The 15509-nt window shown below is 60.8% G+C and overlaps 1 protein-coding gene across 1 annotated transcript; it reads right to left on the reverse strand.

The window, feature by feature from the left end:
- Positions 1 to 9302: 9302 nt before the first annotated feature.
- Positions 9303 to 15303, reverse strand: CUNH9orf50 (chromosome unknown C9orf50 homolog). Its single transcript, XM_046451784.2, has 6 exons — positions 14808 to 15303; positions 14506 to 14596; positions 14277 to 14393; positions 11652 to 11803; positions 10084 to 10243; positions 9303 to 9933 (listed from the first exon to the last, which is right to left on the reverse strand). Exons 1-6 carry the CDS (start codon positions 15301 to 15303, stop codon positions 9555 to 9557), a joined length of 1395 nt encoding a protein of 464 aa, XP_046307740.1. The 3' UTR covers positions 9303 to 9554.
- Positions 15304 to 15509: the final 206 nt, after the last annotated feature.

A 15509-nucleotide genomic window follows, 5' to 3' on the forward strand; every position in this document is an offset into this window, starting at 1 on the left:
GGGGCGGGCAGTGCAGGGCCGCTTCGCGGTCCCCTTTCATCCTTGGGTGGGGAGCAGATCTCTGGGAGGCCCTGCGCTTCCCCACGTATCCCCCGCACCCGCGAGTCCCCGCAGGCCGGCAGCGAGAAGACTGAGCCCTGCCAGAGCCGCTGGGCTGTGTGATGTCGCCCCAGCGCCTGACTGTGTCTGGGCCTGGCTTTCCCAGTGCCCACCACCCTGTCCAGGAAACACTAGCACAGGGTCTTGGTGGGGAGAATTTGGGGAAGGCTCCTTTGGGAACATTCTGCGTGCTTTGGATCACTGAAATAGAAAAAGAGAGCTGCCAGTGAGTGGGGGCTCACCTTGGGGCACCTCACCTTCACCCATCCCACCCACCACACCACCTGCAGATCCTTATCCCTGCCTCCCCACCTCTGGGCCTCCACTTCCTAGAACATGGAGGCCAGGCCGGGTGGACTTTGACTGTCTTCCCGCCTTCTTGCAGCCTTGAGTGAACTGGGGGGAGGGCCTTGTCTCCAACATGTGTGACCACAGTCACAAGGACCACAGCTGCCTTCTGTGGTCGACCTGGGACCCTCCCACCTCTCTGCCTGCACTGATCACGGGGTAGATCAGGTCTCCTTTCTCAGGTGAGCAGCCTGGAGCTCAGAGGGGCTGGTGGCTTGCTGAGTCCTGCGGCCAGTGGTGGGAAAGTGCGGTCTGGAGCCAGATCCCTGGGGAGGACGCCCAGGAGCCTCCTGGACCTTCGTGCATCCTGGGTGAGGCTGGCTGGGGATGATGGACGCAGGTGTTGGCAACACTGAGAGCAGCCACCGTGAAAGGCACCCATTCCACAGAGGGGGAGCCAAGGCCTGGGCGCTCACGCTGCCAGCCAAGCACAGAGCTGGGTGCTGACCTGGATATTTTGACTCCAGAGACTTGAGGCTCAGCCACCGCCTCTGGAGTGAGGAGAGCAGGACCCACGCAGGGAACTCCAGCCAGAGGCGCTGGCAGACAGGCAGGACACACAGGTACTGAAGCACACAGGACCGGTGGGGGGTCTCGCTGGAAGTGACTGGGCCAGGTTTGAACGCAGCCTGTGCAGCTCCTAAGGCGCCCCCTCCAGCTTGACTTTAGAGCTTTGGCCAAAGAGCCGCTGTGCAACCTGGGGATGCAGCCCTGGGGGGCTCCCCTGGGCCAGGCCTGACCTGCCGGGAGGGGGCAGTTTTCTCAGATTCCCCCAGGAGACCAGGTGCACCCAGGCTGGAGGGTGGGGTGGTGCCCAGGTATTACCCCAGCTGGAGATTGAAGATCCCCCCTGGAAAACCAGCTGATTGCGGAAGGAAGCCAAATACGGTGAAATGAGCAGGGTCCTTGCCAGAAGCACAGGAGGAGCCCAGAGAACCGTCAAAGGTGGCGCCAGTGCGGGGCCTTGTGGACGGGAAACCGAGGCACAGGGTGCAGCGGGGACAGGCCCATGTCCGAGGCTGCCTCTGGGCCAGGCTGGGTGTCGGGGCCTGTCCAGCCCCGGATCCTGGAGCTCAGGGTCTCCGCACTCCAGGTCCCGCCATCGAGGTCCGGTTCTGAGTGACGTGAGTGCACCCAGAGCCCCGGACTCCTGGCTTCACTGGGCGGCGGGCCTCCCTGAAGAGGCAGGAGGCGGCCTGTGATGTGAGCGGGGTCAGTGGGGCTGACAGAAAGGGCTTCAGGGTGGAGAGGAGGATGTGCCAAGGCCCTGGGCATGAAGGGGCGGGCCAGGCCTGCTGCACAGAGCTGGCCCAGGAGAGAGCGAGGTCAGACGCGGAGGAGGAGGTGGCAGGGTGGCAGGATCCAGGGAGGAGCCTGCTCAGGCTGGTGCTGGCTTGGGGAGGGGGACAAGCAGGGTGTCCAGGCTGCTGGTGTCCAGGAGCTGGGGTGCCCAGGACTTCAGGCCGCAGGAGGAGCTGGCTGAACCTCAGGAGGGGGTGTTGCTGGGAACTGCGCTCCTGGGCTCCTACAGCCAAGGGAGGGAGGGAGATCAAAAGGGAGAATTTGCAAGTTAGATTTACCCTCAATCCATTAAACCACCAAAAGCTGTTGGGAAATGGCATCAGGGTCTGTCTCCACTGCCCGGGAAGCCACTACCTGTCCTCCTGGCTCGCAGGGCTCGCAAGCAGCGGGCCACAGACCCTGCGCTGGCCCTAGCCCGGGCATCTTCCTGCCCTCAGAGGCCTGGCAGGACCAGGGCTCCCCAGATGCTGGCTCTCCTCAGAAGCCTGCTGTGGACGGGACTGGCCGCTCGGCTCCTCCTGGGGAAGCAGCGCTCAGGGGTGAGCCATCGTCCAGGCCTAGGGGTGGAGGAGGGGCACGGAGAGAGCGGGAGGGAGGGAGGGAGGCAGAAGAGAAGGGAAGAGGAGAGAGGAAGGAGGGGAGGGAGGCAGGGAAAAGGAAGGCAGAGGGAGAGGAGGGGAGGAGGCGGAGGGAGGGAAGAAATGAGGCAGGAACAGAGAGGGGAGGGGGAGGCAGGGAGGGGTGGGCGGAGAAGGACAGGCCTGGCAGGCGGGCTGCTGCAGGCTGGCACCACGGGGAGGGCTGACCCACTGTCTGGAGCAGCCCTCACAGCAACACCAGCCCCTACCTGCTGCCTGGCCCTGTGCCAGGGGAGCTCCAGGCGGGTCTCACCTGGGGCTTAGGAAGGATGGGGTTTCAGTCCCCCGCCCAGCCAGGCTCCCAAGGCCCCCAAGCAGGGGCTCAGGGCCCTGTGTGTGTGTGTGTGTGTGTGTGTGTGTGTGTGTGAGGTTAGCTGTGCAGACCTGGGCCAGACTGGCTGGGCTTGGATTCTGGTTAGTCTCTTCCCTGATGCGTCACCTTGGGTAAGTGACCCAACCTCTCTGAGCCTCAATCATGAGAAATAAGTGAATCTGAGAAATGTCACAGCACGGGGTCTGGATTTAGCTGCTAGAACTGTTATTCCCCAAAAGCAGACCGTGGGATTCCTTTAGAAAAGGGCTCTGGACTGGAAGGAGAGTTTGTGTGGATGGGTCTCAGAAGATTCCAGAAGCTTCTGGAATTCCTTGCAAAATGTTGTGTAGGAGGACATTTTCCAGGACAGATGCATCCTGCCCTGCCTCAAGCCCAAGTTCATGCTCACACGACTGTCCCTGGCCCAGGCTAGCAGGGGCAGGGGCAGGTGGGCGTTCTGCTGTCCTGCAGGCCCACCACAGGCTTGAGCACAGTGGGGCAGGGTGCTGGGTGGAACCTGGGGCCTCAGGCAGGCCAGGCAGGGTCTCTGCCACGGCCACATCCCCCTGCCCCAGGGGGGCTATTTTAAGGCTGTGACAACATAGCACCTTGTAGCTCCTGCTCTGGGACCAGGTGACAAGAAAACAGATTTCAAAGGGGTTTTAGATAACAAACACAAAAAATAAGCACTGTGAGCCCAAAGCTGAATCAGGGAACCACAGCCCCAGGCACAGCCCACCAGCTGAGGTCAGCCCTGCCTGGCCACTAGAAGTCCAGGAGCCTCAGCTCAGCACAGCAGTAGCCAGGGTACCTGCCCTGCCCTGGCAGGCCACCTGGTCCCAGCCTGACATCCTAGCCAGGACTCCAGCCAGTTGGGAGGGTCCTTTGCCCAATTCTCACCTACTGAAGTGGGGGCGTCCCACCTGGCACGGGGGAGCGGATATTCTGGGAGTCAGAGCTCTGAGGAGAGTAACAGTGTGGGGTCAGGCACTGGTTTGGCTGTGTGATCCTGGTGCAGTGGTGGCACCTCTCTGTGCCTCCTGTGAAATCATCCCAGACCTCCCCTCGCTCCCTCCACTGAAGCCCTGGCCATGGGGAGGAGGGTGACAGGCACACAGTATCCTACGACGCATCTCCTGCCAAGGCCACGCTCCTGCCGGGGCCACGGGATGCCCACACTTGCCATGTGACACTCTGGGTCCCAGTTTCTCCACCTACACAATGCAGTGACCTTGAGAGAGCCTTTGGAGGCAGGGTGCTGGGTGCAGGAGCAGGCAGTATGTGCGTGAAGTCCCCACGGAAACAGAAAATCTACGCATTGCCCCTAGGTGCGTGGGAGGCCCCTGGAAGGTGCGGGAAAGTGGCTAGGCGCTGGGTCAGGTGGCTGGCCAGGGCCTTCCTCTCCTCGCTGTTCCTGTCTGTGCCCCCCAGTGCCCAGCCCTGTGCTTGTGGGATCTAGAGCAGATGTCCTAGATCCAGGGGGTAGTTTAGAAGTTCTTCTGGGGCTTTGCTGGCACTGAACCCCCCCCTGTACTGGCCACCTCCCAGGGAGGTGCCCTGAGGAGTCTGGGGGCCCCTGACAGGGCTTTGGGGTCATGCAGGACAAAGACCACTCCTTGCTCTCATCTCCAGCCTCGCTCCTGCCCCTGAGGCCCTCTGGGACCCCCGCCAGCCCTCCATGGGCCCCAGTGCACTATGGGTTAGCGTCCAGGTTCAGGGTGGCCACGCAATGTGTGGGGTCCAGGGCAAAATGGAAATGCAGAGTCCCTTGTTCATAAACTACCACAGATTTCAAGGTGGTTGCAGCTGAGCATGAAGCCAGCTCAGGTCCTGCAGCAGGCAGCGTCCATCCGTAGGAACAGCGCCTGGGACAGGAACCCACTGCCTCGCTCACAGCCCAGATACAGTGGTGCTCAAAGACTGCCTGCCCAGAGAAACCGCCTGGGCTTGCCCTCCGGAGATTTAGACTGGCTTCGGGGAGAAGGACACCTTAGCCTCGTGGGAGCTCAGCTGTGTGACACTGGTCAAGCTATTTAACCTCTCTGTGCCTTGGTTTCTCCATCTGGAGGGTTAGTGTCTACTTCCCAGAGTTGTGCCCTCTTTGAAGGGGAGGTAAGCTCTTGGCATGGGAGTGTGTGCGTCGAACCTTCTCGGGCCTTCTTCGCAGCTCCTTAGTGATTTCCGCTGGACCTGAGCGCTGGGTGAGCAGGCCTGGTCCATCTTGCCCTTGTTGAGTCCCAGTTTTCCTAATTAACATGGGGCCACCTGTTCCCATCCCTCCTGTGGAGAGGCTCCCTCTGGACAGTGTGCTTCTGGTCCAGGAGGTCCCTGCAGGAAGGGGATCACTGGATCTCAGTCCCCAGAGCTGGAAGTCTGCTCAGAGCCCAGCGGGGGGCGTCCTGGGAGTTGAGGTCCTCTCAGCTAGGAGAACCTTAGCAGGGCAGTCCTTGAGGGTCCTCCAGCTCCATGGTGGGAGGACAGACAGCTGCTCCTCACAGCCAAGGCTCACTGCCCAGAAAAGTTCCAGTGCCCCAGCGCCACCTGGCCTGGGGTCCTGAGCCCTGATTCCGGCTGACCCGGCAGCACCCAAGGCTGGCTCTGAAGGGCCCGAATGGTCCAGAAGTGAAATGAAATGGGTCACTTGTACGGATGGGCTGCCTGGAGGCGGTGACCCGGGTCTGCAAGGAGAAGTTCCATCCCCTCCCACAGGAGCCCCTGCAAGCTGCAGGCCATCTGCCACTCAGGGCGTATTTGGGAGGTCATGACAGAAAGACCCAGAGAGGCAGAGGGGGACTGAGTGTGCTTCTGTCCAAGCTGGGGAGACACCAGCCTGTCCCCTGCCCTGTCAACAAAACTACCACCCCGTGCCCCCTCCCCCCGAGTTGTGACAGGATGATCTCCTCCCTGGGTCTGGCTCAGTGTCCCACCCTGCTGCTGGCAGAAGGGTTGGGACCCCTCTGGTCTCTCAAAGCCACAGGCTTCCTGCCATAGCGTGGACTACCAGAGTGCATGTCCCCAGCTGACCGCAGGCTCCTGAGGGCAGGCCAGCTGCCTGCACCGGCTGCGAGCCCAGGGCCCCTCACGCATGCGTAGGGGACAGCCATGCTTGTCTTCGTCCACTGCAGTGGCTGTGGCACAGCCCGGTGGCTTCTAAGCAACAGAAATTTATTCTTCACAGTCTGGCGACTGACGTCTGAGATCAGGGCCCACACGGCAGGCTCTGGTGAGTGTCCCCTTGGGACATCTGGCTCCTTGCTGGGTCTTCTCTTGGCCAGCCAGATGGCCGCCCCCTTCAGAGGGCACTCTACTCATTCAGGGGACTCCACCCTCATGACCGATCACTCTCTGGCCCCACCTCCTCAGACCCCCACACTGGGACTAGAACCATAACAGCGCTCCCTGAGCCACCAGCAGATTGACAGTCACTGAGCCCACAGGGCACTCGGTGTCTCTGGAGGCCGCCTGGGGCTGGCCCTACCTGGCTTCCACATCGCCAGAGAGCCCCACTGCCCACCTCCCCCGCTGGCCCTGCCTGGCCTCAGCCTTCCTGGGTCTTCCCTGGGGTCCGCCTGCCCTGGAGGGAAACTTGCAGGCTTCCTGCTCCCACGGACCCCTGGCCCCCGTTCTGCTTGTGGGGTTCCACGTTCTCTCGAATTCCACCTTCTCCTAATAGGTCCTTCTCCCTCCCCGACTCTGTCCTGATTCTCCCTGCCTCTGAAGTACCCTGTATGCTGCAGGCAGGGTCCCCCAGACCGCACCCTGCCCCATGCACCCTGGGAGGCCCCCTGCCCGCAGTGCGTGCAGTGGAGGTGCTGAGTTTGAATGCTGACTCCAACACTCAGTATTGTGTGACCTTGACAAAGAGCTGGACCTCTCTGGGCTGCCATCTCCCCACCAAGTGGCTCTGTTGAGAGCAGCTTCTGAGGCCACTCCTGTGCGTGGCTGGGGGCTTTGTGGCAGGACACCTTGGGGATGGTAGGACTCTAGCTCCTCACAGATCACATGGCGCACAGCCTCTGGGGGATTTAGTTTCCTCATTGGCAAAGGGGACAAAGCAGCCACCCTGCAGGGCACAGAGGCTCTGAGGTGGGAGCACTCTGGAGAAAAGAGCAGCGACTTTCCTGCCACCTCTTCCCCGTGTCAACCCAGTGTCCACCGCCCTCACTGGCCTGGCCCTGGGGCTGCCAGTGCCCAACAATAGGGTCTGGGTGGCAAGGCCTGGGCTCTGGCTGCCCAGAGTTAGGTGGTAGGGGACCAGTGTCACAGGCAGCCTGAGTCTGGGGGAGCAGGAATTTTCCAGCCTTCCTGCAGCCATGCCACTCCCGGGAGCCCAGGCTGGCAGATGGCTAGCCCTGAGCGGAAATGTACCAGTGAAAAAGGCCCTGTTGGAACCCTGGGGGGCTCAGGGTCACCACGAGGGAGGATGAGGGACAGGGCCAACCCCCATTGTAACACTCCACCTGCCCTCCTCACCCCCAGCTGGGTCTCCCCAAGTTCTGGCTCTGCTTGCAGGGGGTCACGTGGCTGGGCAGACAGGTCCCTCCCCAAGCCAGAGACCGGATGGAAGGTATCTGAGGTCTCAGGGTGAAAAGGTGATCCCCAAATATGGGGAACTGGGGTCCCTGAGAGGCCGTGGCTGTGAGAGGGTCTGAAAGCAGGTGCGAGGCCCAGGGCTGCAGGTGTGCACAGGGCGTGTCCGTGGGGCCCACACCAGTGTGCGATGTGTGTGGCTCTGTGAAGGGTGTCTCTGAGGGACGTGTTGCCTCCCTGAATGTCATCGTGGAGTGCCGGTTCCTGCTTGGGCGGTGGGTCGCCCCTGCCCGCGTTGCGCCTCCCTGGCGTGTGCCTTTGGCGGGTGCTTCTGGGGGGGGGGGGTTGCTGTCGCTCGAGGTGGCGTCTGTATGGGTGTGCGTGCGTGCGCGGTGTGCCTGTGGGTGTGGCGCGCGTCCCCGCGTGCGTGTCAGTGTGCCCGCGCGTGTCCCCGCACGTGTGCGCGATCCGTGGGCAGCCGGCCATGCGACCCAGCGTCCTCTGGTTGTAGTCTCACGTCCGGTCAGCGGCGCGGGGCAGGCGGACACCGGCGGGCAGTGGCTGCGGGCCGGGTCCCCTCGCGCCGCGCTGGAGCCCCGCAGAGGCTCCTGGAGAGCACCGGCCGGACCGGCGCTGGGAGCGGCCTCGGCCTCCAGGCTCGGTGCCCTCCGCGCTGCCGCGGCTGAGCAGTTTAGGGTCAGCAGCTTCGACGACAAGGACAACAACAACAAAGCGCGCGGGAGGCAGGGGCGCGCGCCTCCCGGGTCGGGCGGCGGCGCTGCAGGTGCGGCGGAGGGACGCAGCGGGCGGGCGCGCAGGAGGGGAGCGGGCCGCGCAGCCGGCGCCGCGCGAGGGGAAAAGTTTCCGACCCCGAGCGACGGTGAGAAGTTGCGGCCGCGCCGGGCGGCGCCAAAGCCAGGCCAACACTGCCCCCGCGTGGGCGCGCGGGGAGCTGCAGCCGGCGGCCGGCCGGGGAAACTGAGGCGCAGAGCGGGCGCGGAGGGCGGTTCAAGGTCACCGGAGGAGGTGCGGTAGAATCCCGCTCCCCCGGGACCCGCCGGCTCTCCAGGACATTGCATCCTGGGTCATGGAGAAGGGCTGGTGTGAAAGTCCGGGCAGCCAGACGCGGGGAGAGACCTCCCGGGGCCTGAGCCAGATCTGCCAGTTGCCTCTCTTGGAGAGCCAGGCGCCTCTCCATGAAAGGCCAACGACATGCACAACCCATCCGGACCTCAAGGTTACCCACCAGCCGCTGTCCAATCCAAATCCCACCAGAGTAACCCGTTTCCTTTTCAACAAGGTGCCTACGGTGTGTCCCATGACGATTCCTCACTGGCCGCGAGGTGGCGATAAAGACCTGGATCCTGACTAGGACCAGGGGCTGGGGGCAAGGGCAGCTTCAGGGAGAGATGAGGAGCGGGCTAAGGCTCTGTCTGGGGATTGGCACCCAGGTGTATGGGGACGGCAGGGTCAGCACAGCCACCAGATAAATCCGCGCAGCACCTACCACCTTGTCTTTCCCTCTGGAACACTGCACAGGACGCACAGACTGCCCCACACTTGCCCTCTGTGGATCAGGTCACCGTGAACCCACCTGGAAAGGTTCCAAGCTAATGTTTGTCCACACACAGGGCTTTTTTTCCTGGGCTGGGGTCTGGATGTACTTACCCCATAGAGGGAGGTCAACAGAGCAGCCTCTGGCACCAAAGACAGAGTTGGGGAAAAGGGGTGTTATTCTTCACCCCCGGCCCAGAGCATACGTAGCTGGGACCCCTTTCAAGTGTGAGCTGGCCTAGGTCCCCCGAGGCTGCGCTCCAGGCTTGAGGTTGTGCAGGGTCTCCCACTTCCAGAAGGAAGGTTCTGGGAACAAGACCTGACCAAAAGGACTCTATGGCCCCACCTCTCAGCCATCCCTGCTGTGATTCTAGCCTGCTGCTCCCCCAGCCCCGGAACCCTGGAGACCCCAAAGCAGGACCCCAAAGCAGGCACCTGAGAGGCTCGAACTGAGACCTAGTGGCAGATCCCAGCCACCTGGAATGTGCGTTTATTTGTGGGGCAAGGGAGACTCTCCTCACTGCCTGGACTGTGTGCTCCCCTGGGCTGGGGCTCCGGTGGGCATTCACCTCTGAACCTGCTGCAGGATTGTGGGAGGCAGGAGGAGCTGGTAGCCCTTGGGGCGGCCTCGCTTCAGGATGGACTGCAGCACCAAGTTGGGCAGGAAGGACTCCTAGAGTGAGGAGGACCAGCTGGGCGCTGCAGGGACCTCAGGCAAGAGGCAGGGCTGCCTGGGGCCAGCAGGATTCGGACCGTGCCCTAGCCCCCTGCTACAGATGAGGCAACTGAGAGGCGCACAGGCGCCAGGGCCTGCGGGCGCAGCTGGGGCCAGGCCAGCCTGTGAGCTTCGCGCCCACCCCTCCTGCCGCACCTCCAGGGAGACGCAGGAACTGAACACGGTCCCGGCCACTGCGAGCCCCCGCGGTCACACGTGGAGCACTGGGTGGCAGCTGCCAGCAGGTGCTCACCAGCTGTGGCCTCCAGGAGCAGGGCAGTCTGCCCACCTGATCCAGGATGTTGGGGGTATCCAGGGAGTTTCTGAGGGCCCCCCTTTGCCTCTGGGTGGTGGCCCTGGAGGTGAGTGGCCCTGGCAGTCTGTTCTTCATTGAGGCGTCCTCAGAAAGGTAGCCCTGCCGCTCCTGGCGCAGTCTGGGGGAGACAGGAGCTGTGAGCTCTGTGGACCCCAAGTCCGGTCCACCCGAGGCTGGGACCCCAGCCCTCCTGCTGCTAAACGGGGAGGGCTGCAGGGGCAGAGCCCAGTCAGTGCTTGTGAGTCCCCCGCCTTCCCCTAAGCCTCACAGGCGGGGGCGGTCCCAGCACCAGGCGCTGGGCCTGGCTTCCTCCTTGGCCCTGGGGGGCAGGGCTCTGGGCAAATTCTCCAGCCATTTCTGAACGTTCCCGAACGCCTGGTTGGAGACCTCCGGCAGCAGGGTGGTCCTGCTCTTGATGTTGTTCGGGACTGGAGGAGAGAGGGCATCGTGAGTCCTTACCCTAAGGGGACACTGGTACCCCCTTCCCTCCTCCCCCTGGCAGGCAAGGCCGGGCAGAGCCTTGTCTCCATGGCAACCCCAGGCTCCCCAGTGCCTCTGGCTGCTCTAGAGAAGGCTTGGGTTTTACAACTGCTTTGCGTGACTGTTCTGCTGCTACCACCCAAGCTGTGCCCCCAATACCCACACTCTAGCTCCAGCCCCAACAGACCCCCTTTCCTGCAGAGGGAAGGCCGGTCACCCCACCACAGCCATCCCAGAGACAATACTGAGAATCCTGAGGAGAGGCAGGGAGGGGCGTCTCCAAGCTGGGAGCCTTTCCCCATCCCAAAGCCGCCATTCAAGCTGGTCAGGACCCGGAATCCGGCAGTGACTGCCTTGGGATGGACCGGGCTAGTGAGCCCTGGGCCCTGGTGCCCTGAGGTACAGCTACAGCTCCTTGTGGCCAGTGGCCCATACAGAAGTGTCTCCCAACTGCCATTCAGGCTTATCCTGTCCTTGGGTTTCCAGGGACACTCTGGCTTCTATTCCTGGCTTCGATGTCACCTCCGTGAGCCCCTTCTGCTTTGCTTTCCCCATCAAACAACAAGGAGTTGGGTGAAAACCACAGCTTTGGTCTCCAACTTCCTGGGACTCTAAGGAGACTGAATGGGGTCCCTCCTGAACCAGCACATGTCCTAGTCTGTAGGACAACTAACAGTGGAGTTGGGGGCAGCTACTTCCTGAAACTGCACAGAGCCGATGCTCAGGAAATAGCTCCAGGGTGTTGCCCCCAGAAGCCCTGGGCTGGCGGGTGCTGGGAAGAGGCTGGACACACGGAGCAGGTGGACTCCATGATGGTGACTCCAGGGCAAGGGCTTCCTTCTCCCTCCTGCTCCTGCTCCTGCTCCTGCCTCCACCTGAGTGAGCTTCCTGGAAACCGTACCAACTCGGATCATCACAGCCGTCCCCGAGAGCCAAGAGCCAGCTTCTGCCTGGGACCCTGCGCTTGGTGGGTCTGAGATTCTGCTGGACTGTTGGTGCCAGTGTCCCCAGCAGAGAGGTGTCCTCTTCTGGTGGCTTCTGGACCTTTTCCAGGCTGTGTGCAGGAGATGTGTGCCAAGGTGCAATCAGGCGGTCAGAAATCCTTTAGTGGTCGCCAGGCCTGGGCAGCCTTTGTTTCCTGGGTCATTCTGCAGTTGCTCCCTGATGCTACATACCGTGGGACACTCTGCTTGGTCCTTGAAGGTCACCCTGCTGACACCCTCCAGAGAGGACTTCCTCTGCAGGGTCAGTGGCCAGCCCTTGACTCTGGGAGCCCAGATTCACACACAGGCTCTGCCCTCCACACTCCAGGATGTGGAATCTGGAATCCTGGAGCTTTCCATTCTGCCTGCTTACCTGTACAGCGTCGCTCCAAGTAGCGGAGTGTGCTGTCTCGTAGGGTCTCGTCAGCGAATCGGACCCGTAAAGGACAACAGCGCCTGCGGTGCCCCAAGCCTTCCCCAGAGGAGTTGGGGGCTCTGGTCTTGGGGACCTGTGTGTTGTGGAGCCTGAGGAGAGAGCAGTGAGGGCAGTGGGCCGAGTGTGGAGCCCCCCACTCCACTTGACACACATCCCCAGGCCCAGTCTCTCGGTGTGATCCTGGACAGGTGGCCTTGCCCCTTGTCTGTAAGACAAGGTAGCAGAATAGCCCTAGTCACCGCCACTGGCCTTGGCCAAGCATTTCCCACCTGTAGGTCGTGATCCAGTGGAAAACACCCACCAAACCCACACTCCACCCACCAAACCCACACTCCCTCACAGGACATGCCTTTTCTGTCCATTTTGTAGATGAAGAAACTGAGGTGCAGAGACTTTGCAAAGTGTCTAAGGCTACACAGCTGGAAAGCGGTGGATCTGAGATCTGCACCAAGTTAGCAGAAAGGGTCAGAACTCATGCCCAGGCACCAGGTGGTCCTGGGTTTCAATCCTGACTGTTGCGAGCCTCAGTTTCCTCACATGTGAAATGGAATTGTGCACGCCTCAGAATAGCAAAGATGCGGCATAGGTGCAAGAGGATGCCACCAGGCATGGTCTGCTGGCCCAGCAGGAACACCCCCAGGTGGGTGGTGTTCTATGTCTGTCCATCTCAATCAAGCCCTGTCCCATGCACGTGTCCCAAAGCAGACTGCCCTCAGCTCTCCATTCTGCAATTTTCTCCTTTAAATTGTGTATTCTATATTATAGGCACGATAATACCATCCTCATATGAGTTGGATGAGTGTCAAGTGAGGCATCTAATCCAGGGCCTGGCATGGGGTTTGTGCTCGATAAAGTGTATCTGTTATGTTTAAACGTAGCACAAGAGCTAGGCATAGTGGTGCACACCTGTCACCCCAACAACTGGGGAGGCTGAGGCAGGAGGATCACCAGTTCAAGGCCAGCCTCAGCAATTCAGTGAGGCCCTAAGCCTAGTGAGATCCTGTCTCAAAAATACAAAGGGCTGGGATGGGGATGTGGCTCAAGCGGTAGCGTGCTCGCCTGGCATGCACGCGGCCCGGGTTCGATCCTCAGCACCACATACAAACAAAGATGTTGTGTCCGCTGAAAACTGAAAAATAAATATTAAAAAAAAAAAGAAAAAAAAAAAATACAAAGGGCTGGGGGTGTGGCTCAGTGATTAAGTGCCTCTGGGTTCAGTTCCCAGTACAAAAAAAAAAAAAAAGTAATGTGAAATTTATTATTCGTCCACCCATGGCCTGACATCCTCCATGTATTTATGTGTTTGCATCCATTTATCTGACCACATTTTCATGTGGATGCAGAGGGGCTGCTTCTCATTGGCCCACCAAGAGCCAGGCTGCTGGGATGACAAGGACAGTGCCTGGCTGTCTTGGTCAGTGCCTGACAGTGCCTTGGTCGGGACCAAGCTTGTCAACACTTGTGGGCTTTGGAACTCGGCTCTGTGCTGGCCACAGGGCCAGCGAAAGCCCTCCCCAAATCTGCCTGCAGCCTGAGATCGGTGTCTCTGCCTCCATGGAGGGTCTCTGGAGCCTGTTCTGCTGCACTTCAGTGTCCCCCACAGGAAACCTCACACCTGGGAGTTGCTTGAGTATAGGCTCTTGAATGTGCAAGTCTGGACTGTGCCTGCCGAGTTCCACCCATTCTTGGTGGCATCTTGTGAGAAGCTGGTGAATGTGTTTCATTTATGGTCCTACTCTGATCCCTTAGTAGTGTCTGTGTGGAGAACTGGGTCAGGAAGGATTCTGAGGCTGTGATCCCCTAGTGCTGTCTGCCGTGGTCTGTGGGAGGGGTGGGATATGTGGTGTGTCTCTGGGCTGCCTGGACTTTACACTCATCTCTGGCATCCAGGCCCAGGGAAGCTCCTCTGCCAGGCTCTTCTCTTACTTCCCATCTCTTATTTTCTCCACTAATATTTGATACATAGTCAACCCAATAAAAGTTTGAAGAAATGAATAAATGATGGCGGGATGGGGAAAAAGATGGATGGTTTGACGGATGGGCTGTTGGATCGACGCACAGATCTGAAAGGAAAGACTGATCCAAGGGTGAACGCTAGATGAATGATGGGGGCTGGATGAATATGCAGATGGGCATGTCGATTTGTGGAAGGGTCATGACTCAATGAGGGATGGACAGTGTCCAGGATTTACAAGTGAAAGGAAGGATTGTAGAAGGTTATTGTTGATCAACGGATGGAAGGATAGAACCCGGGGAGTTGGTAAATAGATGGCTGGCTGGCTGGCAAGATTCACCAATAGGTTGAGCAGACCTGGTTCATGCATTTGACATGCGCAGGGAAGGGTGAGTGAAAGGGAGGTGGGTATATGAATGAGCTCAAGGATGAATTAGGAATGCATTGTTAAAAGACCTGATTAATAGATGGACACATGGATGGATGGACAGATGGATGGATGGACAGGTGAATGAATGGATAAATTCATGAGTAAAAGACAGGAAGTAAGGGAGGAAAGAAATACCCTTCCACCCCACTCCCTACCACTATCCCGCCTCCCAACTCACTGGTTGGTGTTTCTGCCCGTGGTGATTTGTGATGGATTACCCTTTTGGTGATCCTGGGAAGGTGTCTGATGGAGCAAAATCTTGTTAAAATTGTCGTGGAAGTGCGATGGCTGGCCCCTTGAAGACAAATAGGCCACACCTAGCATGAGTGGTCAGATGGTTAGGGTCTCCCAACCTGTTAAGTATCCATGGCCACCGGGTCCCCACCAAGAAGGTCCCTGACACTTACCACGGGTCTGCGAGATATGGGCAGGTGTGACACTGAGAAGAACCTCGTCTGGGATGGAACAGACGCTTTTGATATTGCCGTGTTGAGGACACTGAGAGCCAGGAGGAGGAAGTGCTTGTGAGCTAGGGGGCAGTCCTTACTAGGAGCCTCTACTTTTATGACCCTGGGGAGACCACAGACCATCAGGGAGGGTCCCGAGACCTCGTGAGATCCTCCGCACCAGCCTTGGAGCAGCGGGGTGGCGAGCCAGGGGCCCAGCCCCCGCCCCCCCAAAACGCCCCCCGCCCGGGCCCCGGCCTCACTCTGCGGCTCGGGCTGCTCGGCACACTCCTGTCGCAACTGGTGCAGGAACTCGCTGAACCTGCTGGGGAGGAACTCCTCCAGCAGCGCGCCCAGAGAGTCCTCCTCGGCCGCGCTCCTCTGGGGGTCCTGGCCCTGCCCGGGCTCGGGGAGCCGCCACGCGGACCCCCAGGACCTGTCGGTCCTGCGCAACGGCGGCAGCAGCAGGGACCTCAGCGCCGCGCGGTCCTGCGCCGCCCGCGAGGTCACGGTGTGCAGGGTGGGCAGGCGCAGCTGGGGGCTCCCGGCACCCGGCCCGGGCTCGCTGTCCCACCCCTGCCACCACGAGGAGGAGGCCCTGGAGGCCTGCGAGACCTCCGCGCGCCCCGCGCCGTAGCCGGCTCGGCGCTCCAGCGAGGGCAGCTTGGGCAGCACCTGGGGTCTCGGCCATTCGCCAGCGCTGGGACACCTCTTGGGCGCCACCTGCTGGGCCCTCCGGACGGGGTGACGCCGAAACATGCTGGGCGCTGAGCTCAGCTCAGGACGTCCTCACGCCACCCTGGGTGGTGGGCGGCGTGCGCATAGGACAGCCCCGGGCGCCCCGGTGGGGCAGTGTGGCTTGGTGGTAATGCCACCGGCTCGGCGACAAAGAGTGGCCTCAGGCTAGAACCCGCTCAGCCCCTAGTTCCCTCACCTGGAAAAGTGGTGACGGCAAGAGTACCCAC

Source organism: Marmota monax, unplaced genomic scaffold (genome assembly GCF_021218885.2).
Source record: "Marmota monax isolate L192 unplaced genomic scaffold, Marmota_monax_Labrador192_F-V1.1 WCK01_AAM20220418_F8-fsc00020, whole genome shotgun sequence".
In the NCBI taxonomy this organism is placed as follows: domain Eukaryota; kingdom Metazoa; phylum Chordata; class Mammalia; order Rodentia; family Sciuridae; genus Marmota; species Marmota monax.